At 37.8% G+C, this 21853-nt stretch overlaps 1 protein-coding gene across 4 annotated transcripts in view; it reads left to right on the top strand.

Moving 5' to 3' along the window:
• The window catches only part of CNTNAP4 (contactin associated protein family member 4), a 264304-nt gene that overhangs the window by 198303 nt on the left and 44148 nt on the right, over positions 1 to 21853 (top strand). For all 4 annotated transcript variants that reach the window (XM_027620162.2, XM_027620161.2, XM_027620160.2 and 1 more), the window contains exons 13-15: positions 3391 to 3588; positions 8459 to 8615; positions 13363 to 13490. In XM_027620162.2, the coding sequence (XP_027475963.1) occupies positions 3391 to 3588; positions 8459 to 8615; positions 13363 to 13490 (483 nt within the window). The remainder of the gene's footprint in view (positions 1 to 3390; positions 3589 to 8458; positions 8616 to 13362; positions 13491 to 21853) is intronic.

The raw sequence follows: 21853 nt of genomic DNA, 5'->3' as shown, positions 1-21853 counted from the left end.
CTTTCTCTGGAGAGATTAGAAGGTTTATTGTCCCCGGATGCATTTGCCTACATTCTAAAAGTGACCAAAAAAAACCCTACAGACTGGTGCCTCTCCTCAGAGATCTCTTGTATTCCAGAGCCAGAATTCCTCTCTGCCTCTGTGAAGGGGAGGAGAAGATGTGCCAGCCATCTCCTCTAACCTCCACGTCTCATAATTTGGAGGTTTCCTCTCTCTCTTTTTTTAAAAAAGATTTTATTTATTTATTTGAGAGAGAGAGAGCACGTGCATAAGCAGGGGGAGGGGCAGAAGGAGAGGGAGAAGCCGACTCCCTGCTGAGCAGGGAAAACCCAACACAGGGGGCTTGATCCTAGGACCCTGAGATCATGACCTGAGCTGAAGGCAGATGCCCAACGGACTGAGCCACCCAGGTGCCCCGAGGGTTCCTCTCTTGTGGAACAACTCCAGCATGTACAGGTGCATCTGGCACTCCTCTATTGGACTCTGGGAAACGGAGCAGTAGAGAACAGATGCTGCTAGGATTTTCTGTGAGCAAATAGTCCCTGATCCAGGGACTCCCGTGTCTGTTAGTGAAGCTCTCGATCATTCATCTGTCTACAGCTAAATCTGTCTGGATAGATACAGATAAATCGATTTAATTCAGATAGGAGGCAAGATAACTGGTTAACTTGCAAGTAGGATAACATCGCATACCCTTCATAGTTTCAGACTTACTAATTTGCAAAACTATCGTTTACAATTTACAGAGTTCTAAAACAGTTACAAGGCGCCAGAAGTCTCACAGCACCATAGAATCAGGGGATCAGTACTCTAGTCTGGACGGCATATTGTTTTTATTCATTTATTCCCTAATTTCTTTTTTTTAATTTTTTTTGATGTAGTGTTCCATGATTCATTATTTGCCTATAACACCCAGTGCTCCGTTCAATACATGCCCTCTTTAATACCCATCATTTCTTTAATGTTTTCTGCATGTTGTGCCAAGCCCCTGTGCTATTTGCTACAGATACTGTGGGTAGCAAATCAGAAACTATCACTCTTCTCGTATAGCCTACAGATGAGTGGAGAAGACCCATAGAATAAGTCACAAAATACTGAATTACAAATTGTGAGAAAGGCTGTGTCCTTTACAGTTATAATTTCTAAACATCAGGTAATGCAGTCATGTCTGAAAAAGCAGTAAAGAGGCCCTGGGTTAGTAATTTTGAGGGATACCCCTGTTAGCAAAGCACATGAGATTTGGAGCATGGCTGCTGGGCACCCATTTCCAGTGTCCATAACCTGATGTGATGATTCCATTGTCTTTGCTTTGCCCTGGAAATCTAGATTATCCAATAAATGCAGCATTTGTTTAACTTCATATTTTGTAGCACTCTTTATTAGAAAATGAAATCACTTACGGAAACTACCATAATACTGAAATTTTAGAATGTCAAAAGTAGAAACATTTCTGTGTGCTGTCCTTTAAGGATTGTCCAGCGCCCTGGCCTTGGATGAAATTTACGACACCTTAAAAGACCTTTGGAATCATGTGTTAATTGTGACCCCGTGGATGCTGAATGGCAGGGAAGGCCCTCTCCCTGTGACCCAAAGGCAAAGAGACAAAGGCCTCACGCAGGTATATTATCCTGCTCCTTTGGCAGCTGCTCAGCCAGGGCCGAGCTTCTTCATGCAGGCCATTGATTTACCGCAAGGAAAGAAGAATGTTCTGTCGAACAAAAAAAGCAGAGTCCAGTGGAGGTTAGGCTAACAGATTTGCCTGGTTAATAATCCTAAACTTCTAATAGCCAGGGTTGAGTTGGCTAAAATCAGAGAATTTCAGACCTACCCTGTGGTCTCCTATATTCTGCCGCTTTATTTTCCAAACTTTGGAAGTGGAGGCTCAGATTTTACCTGACTTTTCTTAAGCTCACATTCCACTCCGGATCTCCAATTCAAATATCCTGATGGTCTCTATACCATATCAGTGTCTGGCCATCCACAATTAATGCCGTTAGCTTATATATCATGTCCTCTTGAAGGAAATTAATTTACTGATAAAGCTCTACTGTTAGCCAAAATGCAAGGCAGCAATAAAAGTAACAGCTGTTGTTTCCAAGAAAAATAACGATGCGACACAGAAGGTAATGAGGCTGTCAGAGTTGTCTCCTGTCTTATTTAGCAGACCTCTCTCTATTCAAGACTGGTGGTGACCTGGAGAGGGGTGGGAGTGAAATTTCTTACCTTGTCCCGATTGCCGATCCGTGTGAACGTATTAGCTAAAAAGAGGGGAGGAAATTCTACCTACTGTTTTCCTCCAATTTGGAATAGTCCTCTGTAATACAGAAGAGTTATGTGACTTAACGGCATATATATAGCACGGTTTTGACAACTTCCAATCTGTTTCCTACCTCTTAAATCAGAGGCCTTTTGATTAATCTGTTCATGTGCTTTCATCTATCACAGTAAATATAATGTGAAGTCAATTGCTGGGGAAGTTGAAGGCTAGATACAATATGCCTATCTTCTGTTACAAACATTGTAGGATTTTTATTTCATTTAAAAATTTTGGTAATCATTATGATGGTAATGTTTACAGACATTCGGGTGTCAATGGCGATTACTCTAGTAAGTACTCGGAGGTACTTTATTTTTTGTGTTAGTTGAGTTGCTGCTGCTGTGTCAGATGTGTTCAGCTCAAGGGAGTAACTTCCTATGGCCCTGCATAATGATGCATATCACACAAACCAAAATGAATATTTAAAATTCGATTTAAAAAGAAATTGATGTGCACTCATAATTAAATGTTGTCTGAAGAGAGATATATATAGGCCATAAAAATTTGACTTTCCTTTTGCTGGTAACAGGAATGATTTTTAAGATTAGAAAAGTCATTGCTTACATTATATAATTGAAAATATTTTAGAATTTCAAAGATACACCTTTCCCCCCCCCCCCACATTGTAACAACCCTGAATTTGGGGTGTATCAATAATCAGCAATGCTTTATAATTATAACAGGCAGCTATTTTTTTTCTTTTCTAAAATAAAATCACGACACATCTTTAAAAAGGAGAATATTGGATTCGATGAAATGAAATGTGTCACAAATTTTAATAATTTGTTTCCTTAATAGTTTTCACCATAAACATTTTCTGGTTAAATTATCTACAAAAGTAAGATAAGATCACTGCAAATGCATGGCAGTCATATAAACTTCAGGGAAAAGAATCACTTTGCTATAATTGAAAAATTTTAAGAATCCATTTGTATTAATTCTACCTCTCAGAGAGGTTTGATGACTAGAAAAATTTGACTCAGATAAAAGGTGATTTTGATTTTCTTTATTTATTTTAACTTTTGCAGACTAGTGATGGTCTCCTCTCTTTCTTCCCCATTTCTGCATACAAGAAACTGCATGGACCGTCATCCGGCACAATGGCTCTGACTTAACAAGAGTCAGAAACACTAACCCAGAGAACCCATATGCTGGGGTTTTCGAGTATGTGGCCAGCATGGAGCAGCTCCAGGCCACAATTAACCTTGCGGAGCACTGTGAACAGGAGCTTACCTACTACTGCAAGAAGTCACGACTTGTCAATAAACAAGGTAAGGAAACTGAGGCATCTGTCCTGCTGTGCGCCTTGCACTGTGCACTTGACCTCATCAGCTCCTGTGGATATTAATGATGCCAAGGTGGTGGCATATAGCCCCTTGAGAGTGTCTGCCCCCTGTACGCTTAGCAAACATGTCACAGTCTGGAAGCCACAGCAGTGCTTTTGCCTGAAGAAAAGAACAAGGTCAGTTTACGCTGGGCTTTGTTTAAAGCCTTGATTGCCTTCAGAGTCTCTCTGTGTCCTTCATCAGATAACTCTACAGAAAAGGGCTTCATTGGGCTCCTCGATGGATGCTCAGTGTTTGTCCCCTATAAAGGGCAAGTGACATATATGGTTTGTTCTGTCATGCAAAAGAGCTAACGAAAATATGACTGACTTTTCTGAAAGTGACTATTCTGTGGGACTCTTCATGGATTATTGGCACTTAGCCGCTGGGTAAAACTGTAAATTAAAATAGATTGCCAGAAACAGTTTATTCAGCAATTTAAGTAGGAATCAGAAAACCTCTTTTAACTCTTTCTTTTATTCTACTTTTAATAACTCCTCAATTCTGTTTTTGGTTTTGTTTTCCCTTTAGAACATCTCATTATGTGACAATATCTTGGGTCCCCCCGGTTTTGCCTTAGTGTGGGCCTTAGTGACACTCTTGAATTACTGCAGGAACTTTCCAGCTGGCCTCCTGTAGGCATCTCTCCATACCGTCTCACCACCCAGTATGCCCCCTACGATGGGAATTAACCTCTAAGAAACTCTGCTTCCATCCTGACACTTTTCTACTTACAAAGCCTGCTACCTTCCTCTTCACTGTCTGTCCCAAACAGACTCTTCTAGCTGGATATCATAAGTGCATATTCTGGACCCACACCCTGCTGATGCCAGTTTCATGCCACTCCCCAACACACTGTTCTCTAGCAGCAATATCGAGGTATATTTTTCTTGAGAAATTAGAGATGATTCTAAGACATCTGCATGATAAAGCCACTTGGTGAATGTTTACCCCTGTTTATTATCTTAAGAGAGGTCCGGATAGCATGACAAGAATTTTAAAAGATGTGCATTTCATATGTGAATATCGTATGTCATGTAGATCAAGCAGAGAGATTTTGAACTCTTGGGATGACAACTGAACTGTCGTTTCTAGTTAAGCACCTTTTCCACTTACTGTCCACCCACAGAATATAATTGGATTATTCTCCCCCTTTTGCCTGGCTTCACACCCTCTCCTCCTTCTTTTCCTCCATCTTCTTCTATGTCACAAGGTCCTCTTCTGGCCTTTTGCCCTTCCCATCTTGCTGGTCTCCCCGCAAATCTTATCCCCTTGGAAACTCAATCCCGTTTATGAATGACCATCAGATAGTTGTAGTGCAAAGAGCATAAGATTTGAAGGCAGGGAGAGATGTAAGTTCAAATTCCAGGGCTCTTATTAAGTAGAGAGCTTGGTTAGATGAGTCTTTATCAGCTTCGCTTTCTCTTCTGTGACACAGGGCCAGTAATGGGGTGTGGCGGTGATCGGGTGGCATTACACAACACATACAAAGTGCCTGAAGTGAGTTTCTCTTCCCAGCTCTCTGGTGCATCACCGTTATAGTTAACATAGCAGTTTAGTAGGCGAGTGATTGTTCACTTGTTCATTGTTGCTGAATATTGATCTTGGAATCTAAAAACATAGATAAATACGGAATTGTATTCTAAGAAGAGTGAGAACCTTAATTATAGAAGGATAAATGAATGGGATGCAACAAAATGAATGGAATTGCTTAACTAGAAAAGAAAGATAAAAGGGAAGACAAACATCAAAGTCACAAAAGAGCCAAACTCTGAAAGAACCAGAAAACAAAATCCCCACAGGGTTAGTGAGCAAGCACCACACAAAGAGGGCAATACAGAGCCGGAAGGACCCCTACCTTCGTGGTCAGTGGTGTCCTTGTATCTTTTGCTAAGACTCTCCTGGCATTTTAGCCAGGCTTGAGAGCCACTAGTAAAGAAAATAACTTCTAGAAAAGGCCATTGAACAAAGGATGATGATAATTGTCAAATACACAGATTTTTTTCTTTAAAGTTTTTTATTGTTATGTTAATCACCATACATTACATCATTAGTTTTTGATGTAGTGTTCCATGATTCATTGTTTGTGCATAACACCCAGTGCTCCACGCAGAACGTGCCCTCTTTAATACCCATCACCAGGCTGACCCATCCCCCCACCCCCCTCCCCTCTAGAACCCTCAGTTTGTTTCTCAGAGTCCATCGTCTCTCATGGTTCGTCTCCCCCTCCGACTTACTCCCCTTCATTCTTCCCCTCCTGCTATATTCTTCTTCTTTTTTTTTTTTTTTAACATATAATGTATTATTCGTTTCAGAGGTACGGGTCTGTGATTCAACAGTCTTGCACAATTCACAGCGCTCACCGTAGCACATACCCTCCCCAATGTCTATCACCCAGCCACCCCATCCCTCCCACCCCCCACCACTCCAGCAACACTCAGTTTCTTTCCTGAGATTAAGAATTCCTCATATCAGTGAGGTCATGTGATACATGTCTTTCTCTGATTGACTTATTTCACTCAGCATAACACCCTCCAGTTCCATCCACGTCGTTGCAAATGGCAAGATCTCATTCCTTCTGATGGCTGCATAATATTCCATTGTATATATATATACCACATCTTCTTTATCCATTCATCTGTCAACGGACATCTTGGCTCTTTCCACAGTTTGGCTATTGTGGACATTGCTGCTATAAACATCGGGGTGCACATACCCCTTCGGATCCCTACATTTGTATCTTTGGGGTAAATACCCAGTAGTGCCATTGCTGGATCAAATAGTAGCTCTTAAATACACAGATTTTCCTCAGGTCCTTCACCCTAGAATTCATGTAGAATGAATTTGAGTTGGCAAAGAGAGAGAACAATTTGCATTTTGAGTTCACAATAAGAAATAAATGGAGAAGAACAGGAAGGAGATGTCAGACAAGTTAAATTTACAGTTTCAGACCTTGAAGATATCGACCTTTTAAGTAATAATGTTGTGCCATTATTGTGGATGAATAAGGTGGGATGTGTATGTAAATACATTTTCAGCAAGCTGTGGAGCTGTGACTCAGCACATTGAAAAGATGGCCAATGTGGATACTCAAGTCATTTAGGATTTTAACTACAGGAAGTGGAACGTCTGACCATGATCACCAATATTTTATAATTTTAAATTTTTTAAAAGATTTTATTTATTTGAGAGAGAGAGAGAGAGCGCACAAGCACTGGGAGTGGCAGGCAGAGGGAGAGGGAGAAGCAGGCTCCCCACTGAGCAGGGAGCCTGATGTGGGACTTGATCCCAGGACCCAGCAGTTAAGGCAGACGCTTAATGACTGAGCCACCCAGGCGCCCATTGTAATTTTAATTTTTTACTTAAAAAATTTCTCATGATTTTCTTCATTCTTTCTTATACTTATTTAAATTCTTTAGGACACTTCAAAAAGTCTTAAAGGGAACCAAATGTATTTGGTACCTTTAAAACATTCAGTGGTATCTATTTTATGGGGAAGATCAGAAATTTAGAGGTGAAAATATTATTCAATATTTAGAAATAATTTATTTTCTTTTTAATCTATGAACACATAATGTTTTAAGCAATATATTGAAAAATATCTATTAAATGTTTCAAGGTGGTTTCACCATCTGTTGATGAGTTAATCCTGTAATTTAAAAAAAAGATGAAAAATCTTGATTTTAATGTCTCTGTCCATACACAAGCTTCCAATTAACTCGAGTTTTTTGGCATGGTATGGGCTGGTATGTATAGTAACACTGGGAGAAGAGTTGTTGGCATTAGTAGAGGTTTGATCTAATAGTAAGTTGTTCTAAGCATTTTCTTTCTTAGGTAAGGGAGAAATTAGTACAAGTCCCAGATTTTCAGTAGGGCTCATGGCAATAACTTAGAAGTTTTGAAAGTCAACAGAAAAATGATCTAACACCTTTGAGGAGCTGACTGATTTGATGTCACATTCTTCTCATGCCCTGATTATCAAATGACTATGATTTTTCCTCTCTACCTATTGTTTTTTTTCGAAGACAGATGGCCTGCTTTCCTCACCTGAATGTGCTGTCTGTTCTTTGCTCTAGTTCTTTGGCATCATGTTTAGTCATAACTCTGAGAAGGAGCTGGAAGCTGAACATTCATCATAGAAAGAAATGCATTTGGCTAAGGGAAATTCTGTTTTTGAGTGTAGTGTTTGCTTCAGGCATAAAGATCTTTCAGTGTTATTTCTGTAGTCTCCAAATAAATAGCCAAGCCATTAAATGGAAGAAAAAAAATACATACTTCCAAATAGATCTTAAATCATAACAAGGGAGTGCCACACCATGCCTAATGTTTAATAAACAGCTAATATGTTTTTAGCCAATAAATATATTGAGATAAACTACTGACTTTCCATAACATTCCATAATGTTTTAATGGGTATTTCATGATCTCAACTCAAGTTTGTTCCTGATATGTTAATTACTATGGTTTATATTTTGATATCTTCTTGTTTCAAAAATTATTTTTAAAGAAATAACATATGTGAACTGCTCTCAAAACATTTTTTAAGTACCATGCCTGAACTAAATAGGAACTGCTGATTTCTTTCCTACTTAAAGAAAAATACATTTTCCTTTTAAGCTTAAATAATAAAACATTTTTTAAAAAGCTTTCTTAAGGCAATGCCAGCAAGAGCCATGTTTGGAATATCACTGCATCAAATCAATCTTTCTTTTCCTTCTCTTACTCTTTTGAATGATTTGGGAAGGAAGGGAATGACCTGGGCTGGAAGGCTGAGGGGTATAGAGCAGATGTCACATTTCTCACATTTGTCTTTCAGATGGAAGCCCTCTGAGTTGGTGGGTTGGCAGAACCAATGAAACGCAAACGTACTGGGGAGGTTCTTTGCCAGATCCTCAAAAATGTACATGTGGATTAGAAGGGAACTGCATCGATTCTCAGTATTACTGCAACTGTGATGCTGACCGGAATGAATGGTGATTTCCATATGATTTCCTTATGCAAAATAAAGTTTATATTTAAAAATGACTCACTCGGAACGTACAGTGTAGTGAGGCAGATACTGAACAAATTAGTACAATGAAGAAATTAGGTAAAGGTGTGTTTTGATGAAATCTGTTACAATCAATCTGAATCCTAAAAGTTAAGACCAATTTTTTTTTTAATTTTTTGGTAGTGGACCATAAATCATTACAGTTTATTTTTGTAATAAGATGAAATAGAGGCATCTGTTTCTTGTTTCCTCTTCATTATAAGTCAGTTATCATTCTCTTAAAATTAAGTGTAATTAAGAATTCTGTTAGTCTCAAAATATATTTATAAGCATTAATTACTAAAGGACATTTCTTCAGTAATCTGCCTATAAAACCTTTTAAACAGGTGAACTCAGAATTTCTTACAATTATTTAAACATATAGCTCTAATTTTTTTAAGGACGAACCATGCTGCAAAGAACTAATATTCTATTTATTATATCTTGAAAAAGGAAATCTAAAACATTTAGGGATTTTAAAACTGAGTCTGAAATAGTCTTTTAAGTAGAAGTCTTATGTATATGTTTGCCTTCGAAAAATTAAAAAAGATATATTTGAGACTAGAATTGAAATGTATATTGATTTTATTTATTCATGAAGTGAAATGTTTTTCAGTTTTTTTTTAAAGGTTTATTTATTTATTTATTTGACAGAGAGAGAGCAAGCGAGAATAGGAACACAAGCAGGGGGAGTGGGAGAGGGAGAAGCAGGCTTCCCGCCGAGCAGGGAGCCCGATGCGGGGCTCGATCCCAGGACCCTGGGATCATGACCTGAGCCGAAGGCAGACACTTAATGACTGAGCCACCCAGGCGCCCGTTTTTCAGTTTTTGTATTCACATTTCAACATACCATATGCATATCCTACATCCTACATAAGCAACTTTGAACATAAGAGTTATTTTTAAAAATACTAATAGTCTGGCACAGAAATCATTGATTTGGTTACAGAATGTACATTAATTTCAGTAACACAGTCTGTTGTTAATTGAGCTCATATTTTGAGTCATATGATACTCTATGTATTTATTTGGCAAACATCAAGGCTGTATTATATTAAAAAACAGATTCTTTTAGGATACCCTAAAAGGAGGTATCCATATGGAGTCATGATTAGACTTTTAGTGTTACATGTTTGGTATGAAGAATATTGTCTTGCTTGCTTGGGCTCCAATTTTTCAGAATATCTACTTCCTTTGGAAGGCACTCTTTTTCTCACTGCCTTCACACACACACACACACACACACACACACACACACACACACACACAATGCCTACACAATAATAATGTATTCTAAAATGCAAATAAAATGCTAATAGCAATGCTTAACTGGAAAAAAATTCACCTAATCACCAAGAATTCTCCAATGCCTTTATAACATACTATTCATCAAAAATAATTTTTAAAAAGAAAATTTTGAAACTTCTCATATTAGATTCTGCTCATTGTGAAGTGGCTTGCATAGAGCTAACCTTCCTCAGATATATTTATAATTCCAGGAAATATATTTATAAAAACACCTACTTGAAGAAAGTGGGGAACAACCAAATGTTGTGGGGGGGACCTGGACCCTTGAAGAAGGGAATCCAAGTGGATGAGATAGATGTTTTACATGCCTTTTCCCATGAGGGCGCTAACCAGATCACATGCCATGAAGTGGTTAGGGCTCTAAGGGAATACTAGATCTTTTTGGCATGAGGTAGCCGAGGACAAAATTTGGGGCTGCCAAAATGACTGAAAATTGAGGAGGGAGTAGAAATCCCAGAAAGAAGAAAGCTACCTGGGCGGAGTTCAGTCTATCAACTCCACTCAGATCCCTGGCTGCCCTGCACTGCACATGCACAGGGGAGATTTCTAGGAATCACGCAGACAGCTATAGCTGGAAAACTGAACAAGCTCTAGAGACATTTCAGTGGCTACTATCAGAGGAGAGAGAGAATTTGGAGTTTAAGTCTCATTAATTGAGATGGGCTTGTAAGCCCCTTTGCTTTCCTCAGAAATGACAGAGGGTTCGTGTCTTCACAGCAAAGACTGTGTTCCAAAACTGAATATGATTGAAAACTAAGAAGAAAACTGATGACAGCCCACCAAAGATGGTATAAAACCAAACCTCCACAATTTATTATGATAAGACTGTGATTTAGCTGTCTGTGGAAAAAAAAAGGAAGTCTTCAGAGAATGATAACAGAATCCAGAGTCTCCATAGTGTATCACTCATAATATTCAGAACATTATAACAATTGTTACATATTCCCAAAAAGAGTAAATTTGATCCAAAGTCAAGAAAAATAATAGTAGTTATTAGAAATAGACCCTGGAACACTGATGTTTGATTAGTAGGCAAAAACTTTAAAGCAGCTATTATAAACATGCCTGAAGAATTAAAGGTAAAAATAACCACAAGTGAAGAGAGGGCATACTGAGCAGACAAATGAGAACTGTATTCAAGAAGCAAATATGTTTTGGAATAGGAAAGCACAGGATCTGAAGTGAAAACTTTCCTGGAAGGACTTGAAAATAAGATCTAGCAGAAGAAATCTTCAATGAACCTGAAGACAACTTCATCAAAATCATTTAATCTGAGGAACATGGCAGGTGGGGTGGGGGGGAAGGTTGGAAGAAACATTAACAGAACCTTTGTGGGTTGTGAGAAAATATCAATGATTTAACAGGCAAGAAATCAGAGTCTCTGAAGGATAAGAAATAAAACAAGGCAGAAACTATTTGAAGAAACAATGGCTGGAAATTTCTCAAATTTGTTTAATAAATGTCTGTGGTAGCAAGTCCCCATGTCGGCCCTCCATGAGCCGCGCTGCCGGTTATTCACACCACTGTGTAATTTCCTCCCTGTGAGTGTCGCCTGAACCTTGTGACTCGCTTCAAATAAATAGAATATGATAAGAGGGATGAGAGTCACTTCTGAGATTAGGTTCCAAAAGACTGTGACTTCTGATTTCCTTGCACCTCTTTCCCTGACTTGTTTTGACAAAGCAGTCTGCCATGTTGTGAGCTGTCCTGGGGAGAGGCCCAGGTGGCAAGGAATTGAGGGTGGCCATCAACCAACAGCCAGTCAATAGCCAAGGCCCTCAGTCCATCCGGTGGCAAGGAACAGACTACTGCCAACAACCAGCCACGGGAGCGAGCTTGGAAGCAGATCCTCCCCGTGCCAAGCACTGAGGTGACGGCAGTTGTTGCCAACACTTTAGTTGTAGCCTCGGGGGGGCTCTGAGCCAGAGTATCCTGTTAAGCTCTGCCCAGATTCTTGACACACAGAAACTAGAGATCATAAATGTTGTTTTAAGTCACTAAGTTGTAGGATAATTTGTTATGCCATAGCAGGTATATAACATAACATCAATGTACAGATTCCAGAAACTCAGAGGATCTGAAGCGGAATGAAAACAGAGAAAAGCACACCTTGGCTTATTGTTCAGTTTGCTAAAAAATAAAAAAAAAACCAAAAAACAATGATCAAGATAAATATTTTAAAAGCAGCCAGGTTGAATAGATCTGGTGGAATATATTCCATGCAGGGGAACAAAGATACAAATGCAGGCTGACTTCTCATCAGAAACACGGGTCGGAAGACAATGGGGTGATACCTTTGATGTGCTGAAAGAGAAAGCAATGTCAACCTGGAATTCTATACGAAACAAATAGATATTTCAAAAATGAAGGCAAAATAAAGTCCTTTTGAGATTAAACAAATGCTGAATTTTTTACCCACTGAACTGCACTGTATGAAATACTAAGAGAAATTCTGTAGGCTAAAGAGAAATAATGCCAGATGAAAACCCAGATCTTCAGGAAGGAATGAAGAACACTGGAAATCATGAATATGTCAGTAAATAGAAAAGCCAGGGTTTAAATTATTTTTTTAATTAAAAAAGAAAATTTACCATTTAACTGTATTATAACATCTCTGACATCTAGATTTAAAATGTATGACAGCAATAGCACAAGGAACAGGTGTGTATTGAGGGGGAATGTGGGGAGGGGGGTAAGGATATTATTCTATAGTCAGCTTCTAACATTTTATGTTGAGTAATATAACACAAAATCCAACGAAAGTGGATGAACTAAAGATGCATTGTGTAAGGGTCCATAAAGCAAACAGTAAAATACTCTAAACAGACATATAGCTAAAAAGTGAATAAAAATAAAACTGAATACAAAGAAATATGGAGTAAACCAAGAAAAGTAGGAGAGAGGGAGCAGAAATACAAGAAATCCTATGGGAAAAAATAGAAACAAATACCAATTTGGTAGATGTAAAACCGCAGTATCAGTCATTACACTAAGTGTAATTAATCATTTATTTATGTATTTATTTTCTGTTTCTTTTTTGTTACTGAATTATAATTGGCATACTATATTGTATTACCTGCAGGTGTACAACATAGTGATTTAATACCTTCATACATTACAAAATGATCACTTTGCTATAAACAGTCTACTTAAAGAAAATGGTCAACTGAATTTCAAAATCACCAACTATAGTCAGTCTGCAGGAGACATTAAACTGTGGCCATATTTTCACTCAGATGGGCAATTTGATCCTTGTTCTTTTGCATGTGCAGACTTATCTCAGAATAGCTTGGCTTTGGAATGCAATAAGGGCTATTGCTTATTGTATAATTATGTTAATCAGAATAATTTTAAGAATTTTGTTGTTGTTAACTGTTTTTTAGGACCAATGACACCGGATTCCTTTCTTACAAGGAACATCTGCCAGTGAGGAAGATAGTGGTTACAGACACGGGCCGACCGCACTCAGAAGCAGCTTATAAACTGGGACCTCTGCTCTGCCGGGGAGACAGTAAGTGCTGGCAGTGGGTTGTAAACATGGCTGAGCACGAATTGTGTTTCTGTCATAGAATAATTAATCACACTTCTGTTGTGAAAAACGCATGAGCAGTGCCTGAAGTAATTCTTCCAGTCAGTCAAAAAACAAGGTACCCTTATAAAGTGCAAAGCCCTGTAATAAATGCTGGGTGGCAAGCTTTGTTCAGATTCTAAGAGAAGGAACCCACTAAGCATCTCAATTTGATTGGTTTGTAAACATATCCCAGCATTCCTAAATTTCTGCATGCCATTATCCATCCAGGAAAGCCTCAGTGCTGCGTAAAATTGCGAAGAATGTGACTTTTCTACTGTTGGGCCTGTGGTGAAATTAGAGCATCAGTAGAATCAAATGCCAGTTTTATCAAACATATTTCAACTTTTAATCTCTTTTTTTTTTCCAGTTTGTGTGTCTGTGTGTTTATGCTAAATCAATGGGAGGTACTGTTTTGTATATTCAGTGTATTAACACTCTAAACCAGAATTTTTAAATTCAAATGCAGTTTCACAGAAAATATTTATTTTCAGCAGGGAATGAAATGAGTATACATACCCATACATATGGAGACTGATGCATTAATTATTTATGCTTTTAGTTATTTCCAGGACTTAAAGTGGGAATGGGAGAAACATTTATTTATGTTAGAAGTATACCCTACAATCAAATTTTATTCTAGGAGCTCAACATAGGAGATGATCTAACAATGCAGTGGATTTATGGAGATACATAGCAGAAGTTGCTTAGTTAAAAAGCAAAGGTGATACTGACCTATAAAAATTTATATATACTTGTAAGAAACTGTCTGCCATTATGCCTACCATCCCTAATCTTTGGCATCTCTACTTGCTGTTCTTCCAGTAGGCCTCACACAGTCACATGAAGATAACACAGGATATTGCATGGAGAGAAGAATTATGTGCAAGGAGATGAGGTTGTAAACTCAGGATGCATTCAGGGGAGTACAGTGATTTTGTGACTATAGAAAATTGTTCTACACGTCACACAGTTTTCACTGCTGGCTCTGATCTTAACCCTTCAGGGGTCCAGGCCGGCTTCCTCCTTCCCCTTTATTCCATTTGCTACCATCCCTGGGGAAGTGTCTGCTTTGACTGAGGTCACTACCACTAGTCCTTAGGGCTTCTTTCTTACAGATTTCCTGCCATGAACTTGAACACATAGCACCTTTTCATTTAACGCAAGTGATTCTCCATGCTAGGTAGTTTTTCCCCCTCAGTGGGCATTTGGCAATATCTGGAGACGTTTTTGGCTGTCACAATTGTTGGGGGGTTGAATGTACCGGCATCTAGAGGGAGAGGTGAGGAATGCTGCTAAATATCCTACGATGTGCAAGAGAGCCCTCCACAACAATGAATGATCTGGTCCAAAATGTCAATAGTGCTGAGGTTGAGAAACCAGAAAGTTAAACTTTTGTTGACCATGGGGATGCAGAGGTGTATGGATTTACAAATAGTTTAAGTATTTAGAGACCTGCTAAGTAATTTCTAAGTTATTTATGAAACAGTAATTGAGAGTTTCCTTGGCCTTGTCTTCTACATCTATTTTAGGCTTAAGGCTCATCCCCACATAAAGTCGTAGGACTGTTCTCTGCATGGAGGGCTCTTTCTTGTTCTATCAGTCAGAAGAGCCATGGCTACAGAACAATGAATGCTCCCTTTTCTCTATATGGGAAATCTGCGGTGCCCTAGGCACATTGTTTTTTCTTTCCAACTGAGATAGACTGGGTGGCTGAGGGGCTTCTAGATATATACTCATGCACAGTGGGCCTTGTAAGCAGAAGAAGGGTATGTGGACACTATCCTGAGGGCACTGGGGCCCGAACACTGGGTAATTTAAGGCTGAGAAATAGCGTGATCTTCATGATCCAACTGAAATCACGAAGACCAGGTATAAATCTAAAGACCAGCGGAGTGACCTTTGATGTAAGACAGGAAAAATGATAAGGGCTTCAACCACACAGTGGCATGGACCTTAAGGAAGGGTCTCACATACAGAGGGAAATTCAGTGTGATCTAGAGGAGGGTTGAGGTCGAAGGGGGGTGAGGTTAATCTCTGGCTTTCTGATCTAAATAAAGTCGCTGAGGATCATTCATTGAAACAGTAGGATGCTAGTCCTCTTCACTGAGACAAAAGAACTTTGAGACGTTCTTTGACAGAAAAATGAAAAAATGAGAATGAAAAATCGACATTTAGGTTTTCTCCCACAAGCTAGAGATGTTGAAAATTTTATATCTAGCCATGTTTTTGTAGGAAAGAAGACAGAAGCCTTGAAAAAGCAGGACAGATCAAACAAAAATGAGTATGAGTCCTTACTGGTCCCAAATATGAGCTTATCCCTGATTAACTCATACTATCTTTTTCTACATCCTTCTTTCATCCTTTTTTTCTAAAGCACAGGTGATTCTGAAATCCCGTGGGACTGCTGCTATTACTGTGGTGTCAGAAGTCGTAGATGACATTGTTAGGTGTTTGACCTGAAGCACCGCCCGAATGATAAAGTCACCATTACAGCTGTGCTACAGACACAAAACTTCGTAAATATCGGTGTCCTTAAGGAATTTATTTATGTATGAACATGGAACTTAATTTCTTGAAAATATATGTGAAAAGTAAATGGCAGAATTTAACATCCTATTTATGAGAAAAGCCAAAGTAGGAACTAAAGAGAACATCCTCAGTGTTTTAAAAGGCATCCATGAGGGGCGCCTGGGTGGCTCAGTTGGTTAAGCGACTGCCTTCGGCTCAGGTCATGATCCTGGAGTCCCGGGATCGAGTCCCGCATCGGGCTCCCTGCTCAGCGGGGAGTCTGCTTCTCCCTCTGACCCTCTTCCCTCTTGTGCTCTCTGTCTCTCATTCTCTCTCTCTCAAATAAATAAATAAAATCTTAAAAAAAAAAAAAAGGCATCCATGAAAATCTAACCGCTAATACCACACTGAGTAGTCAGACGTGAAATTCTTTCCCTCTCAGATGAGGATCAAGGCAAGGATGTCTGCTCTCACCTCTCCTAGTCAACATCATAGTGCTAGTTCCAGCACATACAGTAAGAAAAGGAATTCAAGGCATGTAGATCAGAAAGATATAAAATGTTCTATTTATAAATGATCTGGATTTCTGGGTAGGAAATCTGTAAGAATTTCTTTTTCTTTTTAAAATGAGTTTAGCAAGATCACAGGATGCAAGGTCAATATTCAAAAATAAATTATATTTCTGTATTTTCTTAATAAGAACTCTAAATTGAAATTTAAAAGCACTTTTTACAGTAGCACCAAACATATTAAATACTTTGGCATAAATATAACAAAATTACATAACATTGATGAGAAATCATTAAAGAAGAACTAAATAAAAATATGAGAGTTGTGGATTGAGTCAATATTGTTAGGATGTCAATTTTTCTAAAATTGATATACATATTCAGTATAATCCCAATCAAACCCCAGTAGGTGTTTCTCTTTTTTTCTTTTTCCTTTTTTTTGTAGAAATTGGCAAGCTTATTCTAAAATGTGTACAGAAAAGCAAAGAATAGTCATGTGAGTAGATAAATAACTAGAATAACTAAAACATTTTAAAAATAAAAATAAAGTTTGAGACTTATACTACCTGATTTTAAGACATATTCCAAAACTACAGAATTCAAGACAATGTGATACTGACATCAAGATAGAGATAGAGAAGTAGATTGAAAGAGCAGAATAGAGAGCCCAGAATATATATATATATATTCAATTGGTTTTTGAAAAAGCTGCCAGAACAACTCAGTGGAGAAAGAATAGTCCATTTCAAGAAATAGTGCTAGAATAATGAAAACCCATTTGAAAAACAAAAACAAAAAACCAAAAATCTCAACCCATACTTCAAACTGCATACAAAAATAACTCAAAATTAACCATATACTTAAATATAAACCTACAAACTATAACATTCTTTAGGAAAGTATAGGAAAAAAAATCATAGTGATCGTGGGTTAGGCATAGATTTTTTAGATATAGCCGACCAAAAGCATGATCCATAAAAATGTTAAAATGATAAATTGAGTATCACCAAATTTAAAAACTGCTTTTAAAATGACATTGTTAAGAAAATGAAAAGAAAAGCCAAACACTGGGAAAAAAAATATTTACAAAATAAATATCTGAGGGGTGCCTGGGTGGCTCAGTCATTTAAGTGTCTGACTTGATTTCAGCTCAAATCATGATTTCCGTGTCCTGGAATCAAGGCCCATGTTGGGCTCTGCTCTCAGTGGGGAGCCTGCTTAAAATTCTTTCCCTCTGCCCCTCCCTCTACTCAGCTGTCTCTCTCTCTAAAATAAATAAATCTTTTAAAAAATATATATGTATATACACATATATTTATCTGATAAAGGCTAGTGTCCATGATATAGAAAGAACTCTCTCACAGGTCAGTAATAAAAAAATTCAAATTAAGAAATGGGCAAAACATTTGCACATGCACTTCATCAGAGAAAATATACAGGTTTCAAAAAGGACATAAAAAATTCTCAATCTCCTTAGTCATTAGGAAAATGTAAAATAATACCACAATGAGAATAACCATTAAAATGGCTAAAATTAAAAAACAAAAAACCCGACAATACCAAATGCTGGTGAAGATGCAGAATAACTGGAACCCTCGTTGCTGGTGCAAATGTAAAATGTTACAGCCACTTTGAAAAATAGTTTGGCAGATTTTTTTTATAGGTTAAACACATATTTACCATATGATCCAGCAGTCCCATTCCTAGGTACACAAGAGAAATGAAAAACCTGTATGTAAAGTTTTATATTAGCTCTATTCATAGTCTCCTAAAACTGGATACCACCCAAATGTCCATCCACTAGTGGTTGACTAAACTTCCCATTTTACTGTGGTGTATCCATACTATACAGTGGAATACTACTGAACAATAAAAAGAAATGGAGTATTGATACATGCAACAACATGAATGAATCTCAAGTGCTTTATGCTAAGTGAAAGAAGCTTTATTTAAAATACTACATGCTGGACTATTATTCAATAACTAAGATACTCTGGAAAAGGCACAATCATGGGAGCAGAAAAAGAATCTATAACAGCTTCAAGGTGAGAGGAATTTTGCAAAGGGGAACAGGTGAAGGACGTGTTCTTTTTTTTTTTTTCTGTGTGTCCTTGTTTTTTTATTAACATACAATGTGTTGTTTCAGGGGTACAGGTCTGTGACTTGTCAGTCCCACACAATTCACAGTGCTTACCACAGCACACACCCTCCCCAGTGGTGAAAGACGTGTTCTGTATCTTAAGTGTGGTGGTGGTTTCATGGCTTTATGCATTTGTCAAAATTCCTGCACAAAGAAAGGGTGATTTTTATTACATGTAAATTATCCTTCAATACATCTGACTCCAAAACAAAAACAAAACAACCAGCTACTATTATGAGTAGTTATAATTATGGTTGTTTAATTTTTTGCCTTTTTTAGAGCAATTTTAGGTTTATAACAAAATTGAGAGGAAACTCATATATCCCCTGCCTACACATGGATAACCTCTATTATTATCAACATCACTCACCAGAATGCTACGTGTTTTTTTTTTTTTTTACCAAGGATGGTAATTGCTTAATTGAAAAATTGGTTCACTTAAAAAAAAAATGCCATAAAACTAGGAGACACTGATGAAAACAATTGACAATACAAACAAATGAAAAGATATGTCATTCTCATGGATTGGAAGAATTAATATTGTTAAAATGTCCATATGCCAAAGCAGTCTACAGATTCAATGGAATGCCTATGATAATACCAACTGTATTTTTCCTAGAACTGGAACTAATAATGCTAAAATTGTATGAAACCACTAAAGACCCCAAATAGCCAAACCAATCTTGAGAAAGAAGAACAAAGTGAGAGGCATCACAAACCCAGATTTCAAGTATACTACAAAGGTATAGTAATCAAAACTGGTGTTGGCACAAAAATAGGCACATAGATCAATGGAACAGCATAGAGAGCCCAGAAATAAACCCACACTTGTACAGTCAATTAATCTACAAGAAAGGAGGCAAGAATACACAATGGGGAAAAGACAACCTCTTCAACAAATAGTGTTGGGAAAACTGAACAACTACATGCAAAAAATGAAACTGGACCACTTTCTTACACCATACATAAAAGTAAACTCAAAGTGGATTAAAGACCTGAATGTGAGACCTGAAACCATAAAACTCCTTAAAGAAAACACAGGCAGTAATGTCTTGTATATCAGCTTTAGCAGTATTTTTCTACCTATGTCTTCCGAGGCAAGGGAAACAAAAGCAAAAATAAACTTTTGGGACTACACCAAAATAAACAACTTTTGCACAGCAAGGAAAACCATTAACAAAACAAAAAGGCAACATACTAAATGGGAGAAGATATTTGCAAATGATATATCCGATAAGGGGTAGTACCCAAAATATATGAGTATAGATTATATATGCAGTACACACACACGAATATTACTCAGCCATGAAAAAGAATGAGATCTTGCCATTTGTGACAACATGGATGGACCTAGAAGGTATTATGCTAAGTGAAATAAATCAGACTGAGTTAGGCAAATGCCGTATGATTTCATTTATATGTGGAATCTAAAAAACAAAACAACAGAAACAGACCCATAAATACAGAGAACAAAATGGTGGTTGCCAAAAGGGAGGGCGGGAGGGGACGCGTGCAATGAGTAAAGGGGATTGGGAGGGCCAGACTTCTGATTATGGAATGAATAAACCATGGGAACAAAAGGGGCAGAATAGGGAATATAGTCAACGGCATTGTAATAGTGTTGCGTGATGCCAGGTGGTAGCTACACTTGTGGTGAACACAGCATAGTATAGAGTTGTCAGATCTCTCTGCTGTACACCTGAAACTAACGTAACATTGTGTGTCAACTGTCCTTCAATAAAAAAAAAAAAAAAAATACCAGAAGTAAATTCATAAAACAGGAAAGGTTTTAGTAACACGGTTATTCTTCAAGACGCTTATAGAATCCTGCTGAATCTGTTTCTGACTTATATTAACTTTAGAGGCAAAAGAAAGAATCACAGGAAAACATCTGGGTTTACTGGTTAATAGAGAGGTTCTAACTAGTGAGAGGGCTTACCCATGTACTTTCCTTTCCCCCAGAAACAGTGGGAACATCCTCATTTGGAGGTACCATCCAAAGTCTTCTTGACTTGGTAATCCCTCAACTTCAGCCTGCACAAAAATTAGCTGGAGAGCGTGTCAGCTGTGCTTTGCAGCGTTTTCAGAACTCCCCCCAAATACTAAGGAGAAAGTGTGGATGTCCAGTATTGATGCACAGGGTTAAGGCTTTTTTGACATTGATCAGGAGGACATCTACGGAGACCTTTCCCTGCTTCTGCACGTCCTGCAGCAGAAAGAAACCTCATGGACCCCTCATGGCATCTGGCTCCACTACCCCTTCATTTGCTTTCCTTCATCCGCAAAATCTCCCGAAGCCATTTACTGAAACCTGTCACACTCAGGTTCAAAGCCTTCCGCCGTGAAGCCTCCCACAGGTCTCTAGAGTACCTCATCTTACACTTTCAAAGAATGTTGAACAAACTACAAAGATACATTTTTCATACTGGTTTTTAATTATTTTTGAGGCTCTCAAGAGCAGATCCATTGCTCATTTATTATTGTGTTCCTGGCACCTAGTACATTACCTGTTACATGAAAGATAATCGATAAATAGCAGTTTATGAAAGAATGAGAATGATCCATCATATACAGCTCAAGAAACCTATAGCTTTGAATTATTTGTAAAAGACAGGAATAAGGTTTTGATTATATAAGCAATTAAATGATGTGCAAATATATACTTTTAATGAAGAGAATAGATTATATTGAAAGACTTACTCCAATTGAAAAATCACATAGTACATAAGAATCTAGTTCCATCTGAACCATTTTTCATCAATACACTTGGGCTTGTGGCAGTGAAAGTGTTTTCAAATGAGTACATGATATTACTTAATACTGTTTTTGATTTTCACTTTTCTAATAGTACCATGCCTTTATAAAACTGAAACACTTTCTACTTGGAGAAAAAAATATTTTGCGGTCTATTTTGTTTCGTTTTGTGTTCTGTTCTGACTTACATTACTAGCTAGTAATTGATAGTCAAGCTGTTTCACAAATGTGAGGGAACATTCTTTCTAACACTTTCAAAAAATTTCCACTTTTCTGAGACTGGCAATCCTGATAACTCTCAAGACTATAATAATATGCTTTTGTGACAGTTTTATACACATGCATACCTTTATTTATTGTTTTAAGTATTAAATATTAGTGATTTAATTGAT

This window comes from Zalophus californianus, chromosome 17 (assembly GCF_009762305.2).
Source record: "Zalophus californianus isolate mZalCal1 chromosome 17, mZalCal1.pri.v2, whole genome shotgun sequence".
NCBI lineage: Eukaryota > Metazoa > Chordata > Mammalia > Carnivora > Otariidae > Zalophus > Zalophus californianus.
This window is presented reverse-complemented; position numbering and strand designations above follow the sequence as displayed.